The sequence below is a fragment of the Phacochoerus africanus genome, chromosome 5 (genome assembly GCF_016906955.1).
Source record: "Phacochoerus africanus isolate WHEZ1 chromosome 5, ROS_Pafr_v1, whole genome shotgun sequence".
NCBI lineage: Eukaryota > Metazoa > Chordata > Mammalia > Artiodactyla > Suidae > Phacochoerus > Phacochoerus africanus.
Window position 1 is genome coordinate 25,563,122 of NC_062548.1, and position 18,408 is coordinate 25,581,529.

At 38.8% G+C, this 18,408-nt stretch overlaps 1 protein-coding gene across 2 annotated transcripts in view; it reads right to left on the reverse strand.

Moving 5' to 3' along the window:
- RBBP6 (RB binding protein 6, ubiquitin ligase) overlaps positions 1–15,163 on the reverse strand; it is a 33,586-nt gene extending 18,423 nt beyond the window's left edge. For both annotated transcript variants that reach the window (XM_047780289.1, XM_047780288.1), the window contains exons 1-4: positions 13,889–15,163; positions 9,056–9,155; positions 6,475–6,511; positions 2,054–2,098 (exon numbers count right to left, since the gene is read on the reverse strand). In XM_047780289.1, the coding sequence (XP_047636245.1) occupies positions 2,054–2,098; positions 6,475–6,511; positions 9,056–9,155; positions 13,889–14,054 (348 nt within the window). In that variant the 5' untranslated portion in view covers positions 14,055–15,163. The remainder of the gene's footprint in view (positions 1–2,053; positions 2,099–6,474; positions 6,512–9,055; positions 9,156–13,888) is intronic.
- Positions 15,164–18,408: the final 3,245 nt, after the last annotated feature.

Below are 18,408 nucleotides of genomic sequence, written 5' to 3' on the forward strand. Positions count from 1 at the left end.
TTATTTGACACACACATTAGAAACACATTTAAGACCACACAGCCAAAGACAACACCACTCATCCTGTAAAGAGCAGTATCTAATCTTGCATAAAAAGTTATTGACAAGTACAGCCTACAAGAGGCACTGGGAGCTCTTTAGGTCATTACATGATGTTTGGGTGTCTACGGGGCTAAAACAGTCTTTCTGGGGACACTCAAACCTTAGACCCTGTTTATACCTTACATTAAGATTTGCATACTGCTCCCCTAAGAATTAAAAACAGATTAAGTTAGGAGAGAAACACTTGATGTTTTTAAACCTTAAAAAATAATTCAAGTGTCAGAGCATTAAGCATCAAATGTCAAACACACACTTGAAGGTAGGCTTGGGGGTAGAACAACTGAACATATTATATAGCAGATACTAGAAGTCAGAAGGCTCTTTAGGTGCTGGTGTCAAATTTTTGACTTTAAATGCAAAGCACATGCACTGAGCATTCAAATTTTAAATCCAACTCTCCAAAAATTTATGAATTTCATCTTTAAGGTATTACATACAGTAGTCTAGATATAAGCAGGGTCTAAGGGAGTGAGTCCTAATAGCTTGAATCTTCAAACATCTAGCACTCGTATCGGCCATTCATTGGGCTTTATCTTTACATTCATTCACAAAACAAGCAACCAGTTTTAACATTTTATTGTAATTTTATATACAAAGAATGCTTAACATTAACAGAGCTTAGAACAACAGCAACATTTACAGAAAACTGGATTACAGATGTTGAACAACTAATTTGTTTGAACCCAAACATTAACTTACAAATAGTTAAAAAAAAAAAAAAAATCCCCAACTGCTTCCCACAAACAACGGTAGGAATAGATCAGAACTCAAATATGGTCCTTACAGTACATAAGAATTAAAACAATGAACTATAAGCTGCTAAAGATGTTAACTCTACGCTAAAACACTTTGCATTATTATAGAGATTGGTTTTAGCCCACTTTATGTTTTAGAATCATCAACTTTAATGTTTAGTTTTCCCAAAGAGGAACTTAAAAAGCTGTATTTGTTACTAGGACATTTGGGGAGGATACATTCTAGGGGGTAAGGACAAAACCTGTAACAATAAAGCCAAGGACAAGATAGGGACAGCACTAATGGAAAACCCATCTACTCATTAACCTCAGTTGCTAAATTTGGTTTTATATTTTGATAGTAGGGAAAAAAGGATTTTTTGCAAAAATGGAAAACTTCCTTCTTGGCCCCCAAATCTGCCTATTCTGTAATTGTTGCCTGTTTCCCCCCTAAGAGGCATGATTTGCAAAACTAAGTCTATTGTTTTAAAAAGTCATCCATCACTAGTGCTTTCCCAAACAAAAGGTACACATTGTTGAGCAGAAAATTGCAAGCAATCTTATTGTAAAACATGGCATGTACAATGATTTCAGGAGGTAACAATTGGCCCCTCTGCCAAACATACACATTGGTATACTCCTGCAAACAACCTTACACATTTACACAATTCATGTAGTCTGTGTTCAAACAAATTAGGTTGTTTAAAACTTTTTCTAATGCAGACAGACTACAAGTCTATAGCATAAAGAAACAATTGTATAACATTTAAAATGTTGACCTTTATGGGATCAATTCAAATAGTCAAGAAATAACAACGCAATCGTCCGTATAAAAAAAAAAAGCTTCTATTTTGGCTGCTTAAAGAAAGTCCACATAATTGACAGCCAAAATCAGGGAATTCCTCCAGAAATTTGTTAAGTTTCCAATGTATAATTAAACAAAATGAATGAGGGAAAAAAGTAAGTGTAGCTTCCTGTTTCTTCTGTCTTGAAGATGAACAATACTCCATCATTATGGTGAAGCTGACAAAATACTCCCCCTATCTTCTCAAAACAGCAACTACTCTTTACAGGATAGTTATAATACGTACAATGCTTCTGCAAAACATCTCCTCCCCCAACCCCTCTTAAAACAACTGTTCCACATTAAAGAAAAAATGATGTTAGAAAAAGATTTATATTTTCAAGAATATATATATATATATATATGTATATACCTTTGTAAGCTGGGCCAGAGAAATAGACGCAGATGAGTCATCAATCTGTTCACAAAAAATTAAACACACATTCAAGTTCCACACTGAAAACATCTGAAAGTGATCATTTAGTCCCTAATGTCACCTAATGTTCAAGTATTGGGCATTTTCTTAGCAGTTTTCTAAAGAATGTTATCTTGTTTTAAAGCTGAAATGTAGCTCACCTCACTTATCCTTCTCCATACATCTCATGTACAGTAAATAAAGGCTAACTGTTGAGGGGGACTCATCACAATGAGAAAACAGGGTAAAGAAAAGTTTATTACATAGAAAAATTGTTCAGAGTGGTGATTAAATACCAAGAGTTCCATGTCTAGCAATGGTCTCTAAATCTGATAATGCTCAAGACAAGGTACACTAGAAGAGAGAATAAGAAATCTAACTTTCCTGTAATGCCATTATATAACCTTGTAAAAACAAGCAGCTCTTTAAAGGCTCAGATAATTGCTTTAATAAAACAGCTCCCAGATAACTGCTACGTTTTTCTTCTTTGAGTATGAACTGCTCAGTCTGAATAAGTTTATTCTCCCATACAAAGAGTTAACAACAGCTTCTTGCCAAAGAAACCACAGCTTTATCAGGGCAAAGATGGTAAGGCAAATAAAGGAAAACAAAAGGCACTCTGGGGCAAGGGCAAACAGAGCAGTTATAGGATGGACTTCAATATGCAGAGAAAATAAAGTTAATTTAATCAAATGGAGCAAGTAGTAAACATGGATATAAGAGGACTTTAAAAAAATGTATTTTTAAAGGCAACATTTAAAAATTCATTATTTGTTCCCCTGAAATGATGTTAATATCAGTTTTTTAAAAAAGTGTTTATGTATGTGTATGTATACACACACACACACACACACACACCCCTGCAGCATGTAACTCTAAAAATATGATTTCCCTACAAGTGTACCAAAATGAAAACAGTATTAGCTTCCTATGTACTAAGTGGGTTGCTTATTCAAAATGTTATAAATTTCTCATGCATTATGGGTCAGAACTCTTCTTTAAAATGGAGAGAATGCAACAAGATGTCTGGATCAAAGAAAAAAAAAGTGAGTCTTTATGTATTTTTCAAGTATTCCAGAGAGCTAAGGGTATGATAATAAAAGCAACATGACTTAGAACCCCGAAGAGAAATGTAACCTGTTTCAATATGAGTATCAACACCCACCACAGTAGGAATTCTATAAATGGAAGTAAAACTAATGTTGGCTAAATTTAAAATACAGCTTATAAATATTACGGGGATGTTTATTTCAACAAGGTACTTAGCTCCACATTGAGGGACTATAGAGTCCATAATGCATAATCCCACATTCCTAACCATATAATCCACCAGTGGGTTCTCACTCTTGTTCAGCTCTGAAGTGTTCTTTCTTTAAAGAACCAGTCTTTCAAGAGTTAAGTTACAAAAATAAAAACTGAAAGAATAGGCTATTTTTATCCCATATAAATTTTGACCTATTCAAACTATTTTGAAGAGGGTAACACTTTACGTCAACCAGGAATTAAATTACCTGCATTTTAAGAAACAAGAGCAAACTGCTGTTACCCATCATCTATACTATGTTTCTAACCAATGAAACAAATTAATACCCTTTAAAAATAGCCCATTACTATCTAGAATATGCATACTGATCATTTCCTCAGAAAGAAAGCAGTTATATGACTTTTTTTTTTCACTGCTGGAACTAAGAAAAAAAAAAATATATCACTTTTTGTTCTCCTCACTCCTAAACTGTCTTTTGGTTTTTATGCCCAAATTTCCTATCCTTTCTTTTAGCTTCCTGCCAACTTATTAGTACTGTATATTTATTTAGTTAAAAAGGCTTCAGATATTCAACAGCATCTACATTAGTTTTCTCCACTAAATAATCCCTATAGCACTTCAGCATCTTATAATACACAAGGAAGTCAAATTCACCACAAATTTAGAAAGGCATCCAATTTTTTTCTACATATAGTGAGGTACTACGAAATAAGTGTAAAATGCTGACAGGGAATGGTTTAAAAATGACTAGGAATTTATATGTGATAAACATCAATAAACACAGCAGCATTCAGATATTTAAAAAACTACTTTAAAAAAGGAGTCTCAAAAAAACCTGATCAATGTACACTTTAGACATTATTAAAATTAACCCAACTCCTCCTATCTAATTTGTGGTCTTGCTTCTCGGACTAAGAATCTGAAATCTTTTCTTGCTTCAAATGAAAAGATCTTACAAAATGTAATTCTGATGTCTAGTTAGCAGGAAGAACCTGCAGCTTTTGAGTACCAACATGGAAGGATGACTCCAAACAAAACTATATAGACAGAAACAGCCATCCTTATTTAGAGCTGGCTTAAGTTACCAAAAATGTACATACACTTACTTTTACTAGTCAGAATTTTAAAATCTGGTTTAGCGACCCTGTCCTAATTGGCTTTTTTGAATGTGCACAGTAGGTCTCCTAGGATGGGCGCTAATTATGCTTTATGAATATAGTCTTCCAAATCCTAAATGTCAGCAAATGTACCCCCAAGCGAATAAATGATGGGGATATTAAGTTATCTAATGTCTCTACTTCAAATAATTCTAAAAATTAAGGCCACTTTTAAAGTTATTTAAAAAAAAAAAAGAGGAAGAAGAAGAAAGAAAAGAGAAACCTAAATAAGCATAAAATAAACTGCTTTTTTAAGTGTAATACAGACATGCCAGGGAACACACAAGGCTAATAGAATGTTAACTTTATTTATGAACATGTGATCTGTGTTTATACACATGCTAATAAACAAAAAGGAAATAACTGTTTTCAAGAAATAAAACTTCATCTGAATTAGTTTAAATACTATATAAAATGTACTTTACACAAAATGTGTTACATTAACTACTACAGTCACCAGGATAGTCAATCTAATTTGTGCTAGCATTTGGATACATAAAAATCAGTTTTAAACCAATCACCAGCAAAACAGAAACTTGTGGACAGTTTTTACAGCATTATCGCTTAAAAAAAAAAAAAAAACCAAAAACCCCCCATATATCCCAAAGAGGGGGGAAAAAACCCCAAAACGCTAAGCTTTGATTTTTGAATCACTACATTTAGTTCCATTAGAACTAAAGGCCATACTTTAGAGAATAAGTCCAAAGTTCAGATATTCTATGTTATCATGTTTAAGATCCAATGATCCAAGGTTAGTGAAATGCCTGATACACAATTAAAAAGATCAGTAGAATTTAAAAAGGATAAAGTGAAACAGCAAGCAATACCCTTCAATTCTAAGTGAAGATTTCAGACATCTTGGATTGTGTACAAATCAAGCCTGAGCAATGTTTAGAGAACCATCAAGTTTACAGAACCCAAATGCTACAGACCTCTGTTCTCAAACAGACGTTTTGCCCCACAACTTAGGAATGCTGCTACCTTTTAGTTAGAAACTCAAAATCAAAATGGTGTCATACTTAAGATTAATCTGTGATCATAAAAATTAAGATGTTAACCTGGTTAAGGGGAGTAAACTTGGAAAAAAACTACAGTTTTCAGTCACCTTACAATTAAATGCGGCATTTTAATCTTGTGAGAGGGAAATCCTTTAATTTGGACGGCTGAGCAGACTAGAAGACTTCTATTAAAATTTGAGAATGACGTACTCAATTGTATAAATTCATCAAAATCATCGACGAGATATTGAAAATATACTTGTAGGGGGCCCAATTTCAGGTTTCATTTTACAGTACAGATATAAACAAAGAATAGGAGCTCAAAATCGCCAAATAAAGCAAAACTAAATAATAAAAGCTGAATCAATGATCTCTGGAAAGCTCTTTTCTATGATGTGTCTGAACTTGGAGAAAGCATCAAACTTTAAATATGAGCTTTGGATGTTGCTAACGCATTTTTCAAAGCCATCAATCAGGCAGGGAAAAAAAACAAAAACCAAAAAAAAACTAAGTGATACAACGTGAAAATGGCAAAATATACACTCCAAACATTTTTTTATTGCAAGAAACAAAAAGCACACAACAGCCTGTACATACATACAAAATACTAACTATAGACAGACAGATGTAGAACATGTTACCATGTTCATTAGTGTAAACCTACACGACCTAAAAAGGATCATACATTAACTGTACAACACAGTGTCATACAGGGAGAATGCTATCATATTTAATATGAAACAGTGATTTTGGGGCACAAATTACCCGTTTCTACAAAATAAAGTGTGCAAATTATGCCACATATATCCATATTCAACTGAGCTGTCATCGAAATACACTTTATTTACAATATGTACTATGATCGGTTGGATATTACGTTCTAAAATGATTAACTTCACTGCTACATTATAAAGGTAAAAGCAATGTGTAGAAAAAGTGTGAGATTGTGTTTTTACATACTGCTTTTGAAGTTCCCATCACTGGTTCAGTTCGACTTCTAAAAAAGAACAAAAAGGAAAACAGCATTAGCTATCTGTGAGTAGCTATTAACGGATTTTTGTGCTTTTTAAAAACACCTCTCCAATAACATATTTTTAAGAACACAAATTTTTTCCATGGCACAAAGATTTAAAAATAGCCAACTTCCAAAGTAATAAATATACTACCTTGATTAATCCTTCCCACGTTTAAGAAGCATTTCTGGTTTAAAAAAAAAAGAATCCAGGAAGTTCCCCTGCAGTACAGTGAGTGGGTTAAGGATCCAGCACTGCCACAGCTGTGGCACAGGTCGCAACTGTGGTGTGGGTCTGATCCCTGGCCCAGGAACTCCCACATGCCATGGGTGGGGCCAAAAGAAACACACAGATACACACACTGGGGAATTCTGTGCATCTTGGCACTCACGAAAAATGTTTTCTGAAGGGTAGTATGAGGATTTTCGTTATTTCAAAATTTTGTGGTAAACTCTTAATAGATTGAACAATTATATTATTCCCCAGTTTTTTAATAGGTACAAATGTGAATTTTCATACATCCGATTTCCTTAAAGCAAGACCACTGCTGGTAACATTCTGTAATTTGGATCCCCGAGAAATTGCTGTGCTCTAAAAACTAAATTTCAAATCTAGAAAGACAAGGTGGCAGTTTATTATTTTTTTTAGGTCTCAAGACAATAACCAAAGATTCAATGAGATTTTTCTGTAAGTTAGATTACAGAAAAATCCCACACAGTCTGACAGAATATTTTAAAAGAATGAGTTAAGTGTTTACAGACAATTGAACAAATTCATATACAGATAAGCTCAAGAAAATCAACTATATTTCACTGAGGTGCTAAAATACAGCCTTTTAGGCTCAGTTTAAACTTATACTATCCTGACTACAGAGAAATGTTAGATAGCATTTGAAAGGAGTTTCTAAGTTTGTACATGATCTGGAAATACAGAGATAAAAATGAAGTTTCATTTACTAGTATTTGCTCTACAAATTCAAAGGCATTTCATGAGACAAATGTATTACAAAAGAAATTGTATACACAGTGATTTAACATGCAATTCTGCAAGAGGCAATTATTTTCCCATATACTTTAAACAATTCTTTCCCCCAAAATCTCTGAATATCAAAAAAATCTATTGAAACTGAACATTTTCTATTTTTAAAAAGCAGTGGTAACTTAATGAACAACGTCACACTAGATTCTAGAAATTAATTCTTCTTATATAATTTCTCAAAATTATATAGAATTTAAAGTTCCCATATAACTTCTCAACGATTATATGAGAAAGACACATGGTTCACTTGATATTTACGGAATGAAAAAGTTTTCAGCTTTTTGTTACTATATAGAAGAAATTACACAAAGAACCTTCAAATGTTAAGATATGGAATATAACTTTACCTTAAACGTAATGAGAATATCCTTAGAATGGAAACTTGCCTACATAAGGTAAAGCTCCAGGAAATGATTTTATTTTACTTCAATTCCAAGAACACATTCCATTTCCCACGACTGGCAAATTTCAGAATTTTTCATTGACCAAAAGCAGAATTTGCCAGAATTTCAAGGCCTCTAAGTAAAAATCATTACCCTTTAAAGAGCCCATGTTGCTACCCTTTCATATATTATAATCTTTTTTCCTTCTTCTTCTTTTTCTGGGCAGGACTATGGCATGTGGAAGTTCTTATGGTTGAGGCTCAAACCCCAGCTACAGGAGTGACAAAGCAGGATTCTTAACAATTAGGCCACCATGGAACTCCTCAAGTATTATAAGTCTATTATCACCATTAAAATTGCAAGAAAGCTGAGAAAATTAAAGTTTTAAGCCTGCCCCTTTATAGTGAATTTCTTAAGCTCTAGTCTACTCCTAAAATACTACTGTGTTCTTATTCCAATAAAGGGCATTTACCATGTGCTAAGTACTATTCAATTCCTACAACTCCCTTGAGTTAAATACTCATATTCCTATTTTGAGGAATCTGAGGCACAGACTTTACGTAACTTGTCCAAAGTCACGCTACTGGTGTGAAGCAGTAAATGGAGTCAAACCTTAAAGCCTGATTTCAGTGTCTGTGCTCACAAATCCTATAAATGCTGCAGCTTCCCAACAAAAGCCCCTTATTGAGCAAAAGTGACTATTACTGTATTCAGTGTGACGCCGACAAAGTATTTAGGACAGGTCTCTTAGGACACAAACATTTTTATAGTGAAAAAATAAGGAAAAAATGTGTGCAGGTCAATAAAAACCAAAGAGGAGGATAGAAATATTTATTCACTAAACACTGTTTTCTTTTCTTTGTAAATATTCCCTACACAGAGCAAAAAGTCTTCCTAATAGCTTTTACTCTTTACTCCTAACTACATGTTAAGAAACTGGAAGAAGAAATCAGGGAAAAAAAAACAAACCCGTCCTCATAATTTAAAGATAAAGACATACTGGTTAGGGTAAAGGAATGAGTTCCGTTCAAAAATGTACCCGTTCTTTTTCATAAAATAAAAGTTTATTTTGAGAACTTTATTAAAGACATGGGATTTGATACTTACATAACATATGTCTTGCTTGTAGATTTAACACCTCCAATAGGAATTCTTCTAACAATTACAGATGAATTCTTAGGAATTAGAGCATTATCATCAGTATACTCTGTAAATAAAAATATAAAGAGTTGAATTTCTATTTGGAGATTTGGGTAAGCCAGTAAGCCTCAAGAATTAGAAAACTTCAACCAAATATAAATTTCTTTTTTCCAAACATAAATTTTATGGGAAATAATCTTAAATACAAAGGAGCACTAATAACTACATGTTCCTTGCATCTAGATTACTGATACTGTCAGAACAAAAGCCCAAAGCCTTAAAGGGCTTCTCCTTAAAGGATACCAAATAGTATCACTGGGTTCGTGGCTCTGGCACCTCTACCTCTGTGGAACCCCAAATCTCAGCAAGACTGTCATTCTCCACTGTGGCCAGTAATGCTAAACATCTGAACCACAGGAGAAAAATTATGCTATTTAGAATGAGAAAATTCTCTCTCCTGAGCCCCAAAAATGAGTATTACTGGGAAAGACACACTGAACAAATAAATTATGGCACGTTGAATGCAGAAGGGCTTTGCAATAAAGAATTAAAAGATGCATGTTGATTCAAAGGCAGCCTGTCTGAGGAACTGACATTTGAGACTTAACTGAGAAGTCAACCAGAGTGCAAAAACGCTTGACAGAGAATGTTTCAGATAGAAAAGCAAGTGAAAAAAATGACACAAAAAGGCCAGAACAGTTAATGAAAATGAGGAGATGACTTGAAATACAGGAAGAAAGGTATAGATTATATACACCGATTTATATTTTAACTACAATAAGAAGTCATTGAAGGATTTTAAACAGAAATGATGGCAATCTGATTTGCATTTTAAAAAGATAACTCTGATATCTAAGTGGAAAATGAACCTGCAGGGGAACAAGAAGAGAAACTAATAAGGAGGATGACTAATAAGGAGACTGCTGGGTAGCTCAGGTAAGAGGGAATAATGATCTGTTCTGGAATGTGACAGAGAAATCGAGAGTCAAAATGTTTTAAGGTAGAACTGAAGGCTTTCCAATGGATTGGGATCTGGGGTGGAAATGAAGGAGAAAAAGGAAACAGGCATTTGTCCCTGGGTTCCTGGCTTAAGCAACTGGATGAACAGGGATGTCACTTTCTGAGAACACAAACAGGAAGGAAGGATTTTTCTATTCTTCAGACCAAAACTTGCAATACTTCTGCAAGAATGAGATTAAAAAAGAAACATGAGGAGTTCCCATCGTGGTGCAGTGGTTAACGAATCCGACTAGGAACCATGAGGTTTCGGGTTCAATCCCTGGCCTTGCTCAGTGGGTTAAGGATCCGGCGTTGCCATGAGCCATGGTGTAGGTTGCAGATGCAGCTCGGATCCCGAGTTGCTGTGGCTCTGGCGTAGGCCGGTGGCTCTGGCGTAGGCCGGTGGCTCTGATTCGACCCCTAGCCTGGGAACCTCCATATGCCGTAGGAGCGGCCCAAGAAATGGCAAAAAGACCAAAAAAAAAAAAAAAGAAAGAAAGAAACATGACCAATGAATTTAATTATGGTTTAAAAAATTTTTTTGCTAAGAAAGGAACTAGTAAAGTTACCAAAAAGAAAAATAATCCACTACAAGGAGACAGATATAACAATGTACCCATTTACCTTAATCACTCCTTTTTTTTTTTTTTTTTTCCTGCTTTATAGAGTTGCATCCTCAGCATATGGAGGTTCCCAGGCTAGGCGTCTAATCAGAGCTGTAACCACTGGCCTACGCCACAGCCACGCCAGATCTGAGCCTCGTCTGTGACCTATGCTACAGCTCAAGGCAATGCTGGATCCTTAACCCACTGAGCAAGGCCAGGGATTGAACCTGTATCCTCACGGATCCTAGTTGGGTTCTTGGTCACTGAGGCATGAGAGGAACTCCCAACTCTTTTAAGATTACTGAGTTTACTTAGTTTTTTTAAGTTTCTGTTTCAAATGGCTTTGTTCTTCTAATTATTTTTAAGTGTATCACATATTATAAGCATTCTAGGCTTATGTAGTAAAACAGCTAGGAACAGGGGAGATGAGGAATCTTCAAAAAATTCTAGAAACAACAGTGTCAAACATCTCATAGCTAAGTTTCTGACTATGTAACAACTCTCAAAAGAGTTCCCTGTGGAACAAGTAGCAAATGTGTTCAGGATCCCTTTCCAAGACAACTTATTCAATCAGCGCAGCACTGTGTCAGGTGCCCTGATGCCAGATACTTTCTAAGTGACCTTTTAAAGTACACTGATGATTTCCCACCCTTAAAATATCTCCTTAGTAGCCTGTTAGTATCAAAAGACCCTTTCTATGCGACACATCATTTTTAATCTAAAAACATGAAGACCATAGATGAAATGAAAAACAGGGAATTAAGAAATAGAGAAAAAACCTTTTGAAAATACTTCATCCTCAGATTATGAATCTTTCTCATTAAGTTCAAAGTAAAAGCTGTTTTGTTGTTGGGTTTTTTTGGGGGGGGTTAATTACAAATAAGTAGAAAAGTAGGAAAATAAGTTTGTATAGGAAAAAAAATACAAAAAGATGATTTGATATCCATTTTGAAATAGTCTAAAAATAAAGAAGCAGGATTCTTAAACCTAAACCATGAAATTCTGATTCAAGCATTTTCGTCCAAGATTTAGGAGTCCTAAACATGGACACATTTCCAAAACTTTAAAGAATGTTTTATAAAAACATGATAGATTAGATAATTTAAATATTAATTCAAACAAACTAAAGTGATCCAGTTCGGCATTCTTTCCTAGGCAATATCCTAACTCTGAAGCTATAAATATTTATTCTATTCTCTTTTATTTCACTGGATGGTGCTAATACCAAGTGGCATTATGACATTGGGTACTATTTCCCATAAAACTCATCAAGTGACTGTATGTCTTTTTCTCCCAATTTAAAGATTACATAAGATGTGAATTTTTTCTTAGCCAATCTAATAGCAAAACTATCTCTAATAATGATAATTGACAAATATATAAAAAAATATGCTGCTCTCAGCATTTGTAAAAATAACATCACATAATTTCCCGGCTTGAAAAAGAATAACACTATCACAAATTTGTGGACCAAAATTCCAAGAGCCATAATTTACTCCAGTCTAACAAAGTTGTAATCGTTAGGTGGAGAGATGGACTGAGTCTAACCCTAAATGACTAAATTGTGTTATACTCCAGTAAAATACAAAACTTGCACATTATATGATGATTATAGCTGCCTTAATATTCTCCAATTTCATTTATATTTTCTTCCTTCTCAGTATCACTAACATATCACGATGGCAAAAAATTCTTACAAATCCATCTGTTAAATATGACTATAATGCTTCAGGGATACTTTTGTGGTTTTAAAGAAAGAATATTTCCTTAAAGATATTTTATTGAGTAGTATTTTTAAAAGTTGTTCATGATCACCAACAATTTTTCCTCTCAGTAGAGGAAAAATTACCAAAGCCTAGGTATGATACACTGAAAAAAGTGGGTAAGTGGAGAATATTTCATGTATTACCACATGAGTAAATTAAGTTTTTCCTTACCAAGTACTTCGGAGTTGTGAAATGCCACTGGTACTGTTCCTTAACATAACATGATTATACTTATGTCTGGATGTAAATGGAAACAGCTCTTGTACAACATAAGATTTACTCTATTTACCAAACTATAATGCTAGAAGTGCACACCCCTAACTTCAACTAAAAGAATCCAAGTCCCACGTTAAGCCAAATTTACTGATCAATAAAATATCCCAACTGGAACTTCACTTTACCTCTCATCCCATCAATAAAACTCAAAAGACTGACCTACTAAAAACTACACATCAGCATTACAGTACTGAGAAACAGAAACCAAAACAACTTGAAAGTCAGAGCCTGAAAAGGCTGTTTTGTCACATTCTCAAATCTATGTTAAATTCTCAGTATCATATAAAATGCTTTTAAAAAGGAGAAATAACTTAAAGATTCCAATTAGGGACCGACTTATACTCTTGTCATAGCAGCCTACTACTTTTCAGTATCCTGTATCAAACACAATCATGTAAAGTCTAGCAATTACTATTTTAAAAAAGAAAAATCTACTTTTTGATCTTTACAAAATTGCTAATTTTAGGAATAATGTGATGAAATAATAGTTCAAATACTTGATTACTATATGAGTAATTCTGGAATTTACACCCAAGACAAAAGTGCATACCAAGTTCCAAAAGCAATTTCAACATTAAAGACTGGCTGCGTTATATACACCCTCAAAAACATTAAAAGTAAGGATTTCACAACACCGGCAACTCCAAAATTAAAACTAAGTTACTAAATTAAAACATCGGAAGAGGAAGAAAAAGGAGAACATAAAATTTGCCATTAAACCCCCAAACGTTGTTTGGTTAGAAAGTTAGAGAAGTATCTCTAGTGCTACTTTAACAAACAAGCCCTGCTTATGCTCTCCTCCCCTCCGAAGACAAACAGGTTCGAAAACACCCCAGGGCAAGCACTCAAAGAACCTGGATGACACCCCCTCACCCTGTGCCACCCCAATCCTCACTTTAAAAAGCCTCTGGGGAGGAATCAGCAGGCTCGCACGATCTGGGATTATTCTGTTCCCCGATCATCCAAGTATGCAGAAATCGAGTCAGTTAAACTCGAAGCTGGTTGCTGCAACCCTAGGCTATCAATTTAAGTCGCACCCCAAGTGTTCGAACGAAGTCAACAAGAGACGTAATGGCGGTTAGTCTCCTGCCAGGCACCTCATCACCAGCATCTATCTTCACCCAGCAGGGATCTGGAGCCCACGCGGCCCTTACCTTCTTTCGTCTGCGCGTTGGTGATCTGCAGGTCGCAGTCGGCAGCTTTCAGCTTCTCTCTCCCCATAATCTGCTTCTTTAAGTCGCAGAGGGAGATATGGAGCCCATCAAAGGTGACGGTATCATAGTTGAGTTTAGAGGAAAACTTATAATGCACACAGGACATGGTGCCAAAGGATGCCTAAGGTTCAGCGAGGAGACGTGGACACGCTCAATATGTGTATATTTATAAACTTAAGAGCAAAATATGTACACACACAAAACACTCAGAGACACCGAAGGACCCTAAGGCCTCAGATTAAATACCCCCCCAACCACAAGCAGGGGTTCGTAAAAACAATGATCCAGAACCCGCCCCCGGATATTCAGAAGCGCTTCATGTGGGAGGAGGTGGACGAGGACGGGGCAGGGGGCAAGCGAGAATCCGCCAACGGGCACAATGTCACCCGGCTGGGTCCCCCTCGCTCATGCTAAGGGCCGGCAGGAGACGGGGGCAGGCGGTGCAGTCAGTTGCGGTCAGTCCACACGTTAAGAGTCCGAGTGACCCCGCGGGGTCAGGGGTCCATTGCGCGGCCGCACCTCCCGGTTGGTCTCTCTCTCTCTCTCCGTGGATGGGGGTGACCCAGGCCCCGGGAGAAGGTTGAGGGGAGAGGGCCTAGGCCCGGAGTCCACGAGCGGCCTTTCGCCTCCTCCTGGCTTCCGGACGACCGCCGTCGGCTGCCCCAGGCCCAGGCCCCCACCACACACAGACCCCTTTCGCCTGCCTCCCGGAGGCCACGGGCGGCCCCACGGCCTAGGCCGAAACGCGCGGTCGGCGGAGGAGAGGCCTTCCCGCAGGCCGCCCCCGGCTCCGCCTCCCCCCCGCCGCCGCCGCCAACGCCGCCTCAGACACAAAGACGGTACTAGGCCTCGGCTAGGCCTCGCAGCGCTTCCTCACCACCCCGGGCCCCAGCCAGCGGCCGCGGGGCTTCGGCGGACCCTGGCGACGCCGCCGAGGCTCCCTGACGCTTCCTCTCGCCGAGTGCTCCGCGCTTCTCTCGCCTTTCGCTCCCGTCGCCTTTCGGCCCAGTACCGCGAGATTAGGCCCGGAAGCCGCCGGGCAAGGGCGAGGGCTCCGCCGGCTCCCTTTTTTTGTTTCGCCCCCCTGCCGCTCTCGGGCCCTCACCAGGCGCCGGCGACACCTCCAAGCCAGGCACTATGGCGGACGCGGCCTGGCTTCGGGCGAGCGCCCCACTCCGGGGTCTCTTAAGCAGGGATTGCACGGGCGGTGCGCGCGGGGCGGGGCTGGCGTGCGCGGATAGGCGGGCCGAGGGGCGGGGCCCGTGGCGTCACAAAGCGCACCGGCCCGCCCACGTGACCCCGCGCTTTGTGACTCCGGAGCGCGGAACCTGAAGCTGCCGGGAGAATGGAAGAAACCATCTGCCTCAAAGGGCGGGGTGGGGGGGGGGGAGGCTGCAAAGAGGACCGGCTCATCGGGTGGTTCCGGGGGCGGGGAGCTCAGATTTTGATCGCTGCTGCTCTAGGTTCCACGCCAGAGTGGCGTGCGGAGGGCTGGCGGGCCAACTTCCCCTTCCCTATAGCCGCTTTCTACTCCCTCAAGCTCCCCAGCTTAAGTAAACAATATGGTTGCTATGCCGTAGGCCATGGTTGCTATGCTAGCATCCCCCCCCTGACTTCCCCTGCCAACACATTGGCTACCGAAAGCTTGTCCTACGGAGAAAGAACTGCAGCAGCCCCGGGCTAGGGCTGATGACAACAATCACTACTGTAAAGGTTTCTTGAGTTCTTACTACGTACTAGGCACAGGGCTAAACTCTTTTTGCTATGCTCTGGAGCCCAGTTGTCTGGGTTGGAACCCTGGCTGTGGGACTCTGGTTACTCCTCCGTGCCTCAGATTCCTTGGTTATAAAATGCCATTAAAAATCGTACTTGATCTACTGGGTTGTTATAGGTTAAATAAATGAATACATTTCCATTGTTTAGGACCATGCCTCGCACTTGGTTCAATGTGGCTCAACAAATGTGACTTTAACAACATCAACAGAAAACCGGAGGTGGTCAGCACTACCATTATCTTCAATTTATAGATGAGGGAACTGAAGCTAGCGATCATGCATTTTCTGAATTGGCAGAATCAGGGGACTGTCTGCCCAGTGGTGGGGTCCGAAATTCCATCACTAATAATAGATTCAGGGAGCTGTACCAAGAACCCCCTCAATGGATGAAAATATGTTTTTCCTTGGTGCTTGGGGAAGTGATTACATCCATAAAATTCATAACGTAATAAAATTGTATTCATAAACTGCAATAATCACTATAATTATTATTTTTTTGGCCTCACGCTCAGCATGCGGAAATTCCCAGGCCAGGGACTGGACCTACGCCAAAGCAGTGACCTGAGCTGCTGCAGTGACCACGTAGGGTCCTTAACCCACTGTGCCACAGAACTTCAATCATCACTGATATTTACAAATGCATTTTCTGCAGCCTCCGAATTTTATAGGCTGGGCTCACAGAAGCTCGTTGACGAGAACAAGATCACTCAGCCAAGATATGACTGTGACGTGGCAAAGTTTGCCCGGGACTTCCTAGATACACACTCCAAATTCTTACCGGAACTCAGTTTAAATCAATCATCTCATCAGAAAATCTCCGGAGTCCACCTTATCTAAATTCTCCATTCCTTTACTCATCATTCTCCATTCTCCATTTCCTTTACTTTTTATTCTCATCATTCTCAAATTCTCCATTTCTTTTCTCTTTATTTTCTTCCAAGCACTCAACATTACTTCATAAGGTTTATGTTTGCTTTTAAATTGTCTGTCTTGGAGTTCCGATCGTGGCGCAGTGGTTAACGAATCTGACTAGGAATCGTGAGGTTGTGGGTTTGATCCTTGCCCTTGCTCAGTGGGTTAAGGATCCAGCGTTGCCATGAGCTGTGGTGTAGGTCACAGACATGGCTTGGATCTCGCATTGCTGTGGCTGTGCCATAGGCTGGTGGCTACAGCTCCGATTAGACCCCTAGCCTGGGAACCTCCATATGCTGCGGGAGTCGCCCTAGAAAAGGCAAAAAGACAAAAATAAATAAATCGTCTCTCTCCCCCCAGCCAAGAAAAGGATTTGGGTTTTGTTTTGTTTTGTTTTTTTCCTCTTTTGCTTACGCTGTATCTCCAGCTCTTAGAACACTGCCTGGACAGAATAGGCACTCAATAAATATGTGTTGAAGGAGTTTCCATTGTGATGCAGCAGAAACGAATCCGACTAGGAACCATGAGGTTGTGGGTTCGATCCCTGGCCTTGCTTAGTGGGTTGAGGATCTGGCGTCGCGTGAGCTGTGGTGTAATTTGCAGCCAAATCTGATGATGTTGCTATGGCTGTTGTATATAGGCCAGCAGCTATAGCTCCGATTGGACCCCTAGCCTGGGAACCTCCATATGCCACAGGTGCGGCCCTGAAAAGCAAAAATAATAATAATAATGAGAAATAAAAATAAATGTGTGTGAATAAATACATTTTTATGTGATCTATAGAAATACTGTGGCCATAAGATTTTGGCAAATCAATGGCAGCTGCATCCAAACATACACAGTGTAATTCAACCACATCATCACCTGTGCTTTTCACATGTAACAAATTTCCCTTGGAGTTCCTGTCATGGTGCAGTGGTTAACGAATCCGACTAGGAACCATGAGGTTGCGGGTTCGATCCCTGGCCTTGCTCAGTGGGTTAACGATCCGGCGTTGCCGTGAGCTGTGGTGTAGGTCAAAGACGCGGCTCGGATCTGGCATTGCTGTGGCTGTGGCGTAGGCTTGCAGCTACGGCTCCAATTAGACCCCTAGCCTGGGAACCTCCATATGCTGCGGGAGCGGCCCTAGAAAATGGCAAAAAGACTAAATAAGTAAATAAATAAAAATAAAAAAGAAATTTCCCTCACCTTTATCTTCTTTGGTAACTTGCTAAAATTTTCTTGCTCTTGGGTCCACTTTAGAACAGCTGCTTTTCTTGGAAAAAAAAATCTCTGCGTGAAAGAGGGCGGGGCGGGTAGGGGGAGTGTCACACCTAATAGAAGAAAAACTGGACAAGAAAATGACAAATCATCTTGGTATTCATCTGCCTTCAATGTAGCGAATCTCTATCCTTTCACTCATCTCTGGCTAACCCCTCCAAACCCAACTTAATTAAATCAGCCTGATTGATTTAAAGGAGGCCGTTCCCGTGGGGTAGAGTGGATCAGAACCTTGCCAGACGAGGACAAAGTGTCCTTTCTGAGAATATCCTGATCAGTGTCATGATTTGGTTGGTCCAAATTTTATCCTCAGCCAAGAGCCCTTTCCAAATCTTTGTTCACCCTGGGCACTCGTTTATGAAGACCTCACTTCATATCACATCAAACAGGTCAAAACATAACCCACAACCCACATTAAACATATTTAATCAAGTTGCTTGACTAATTGACAAAATATTGCATTTGGGAGTTCCCACTGTGGCTCTGTGGGTTAAGAAGCTGACAGTATCCATG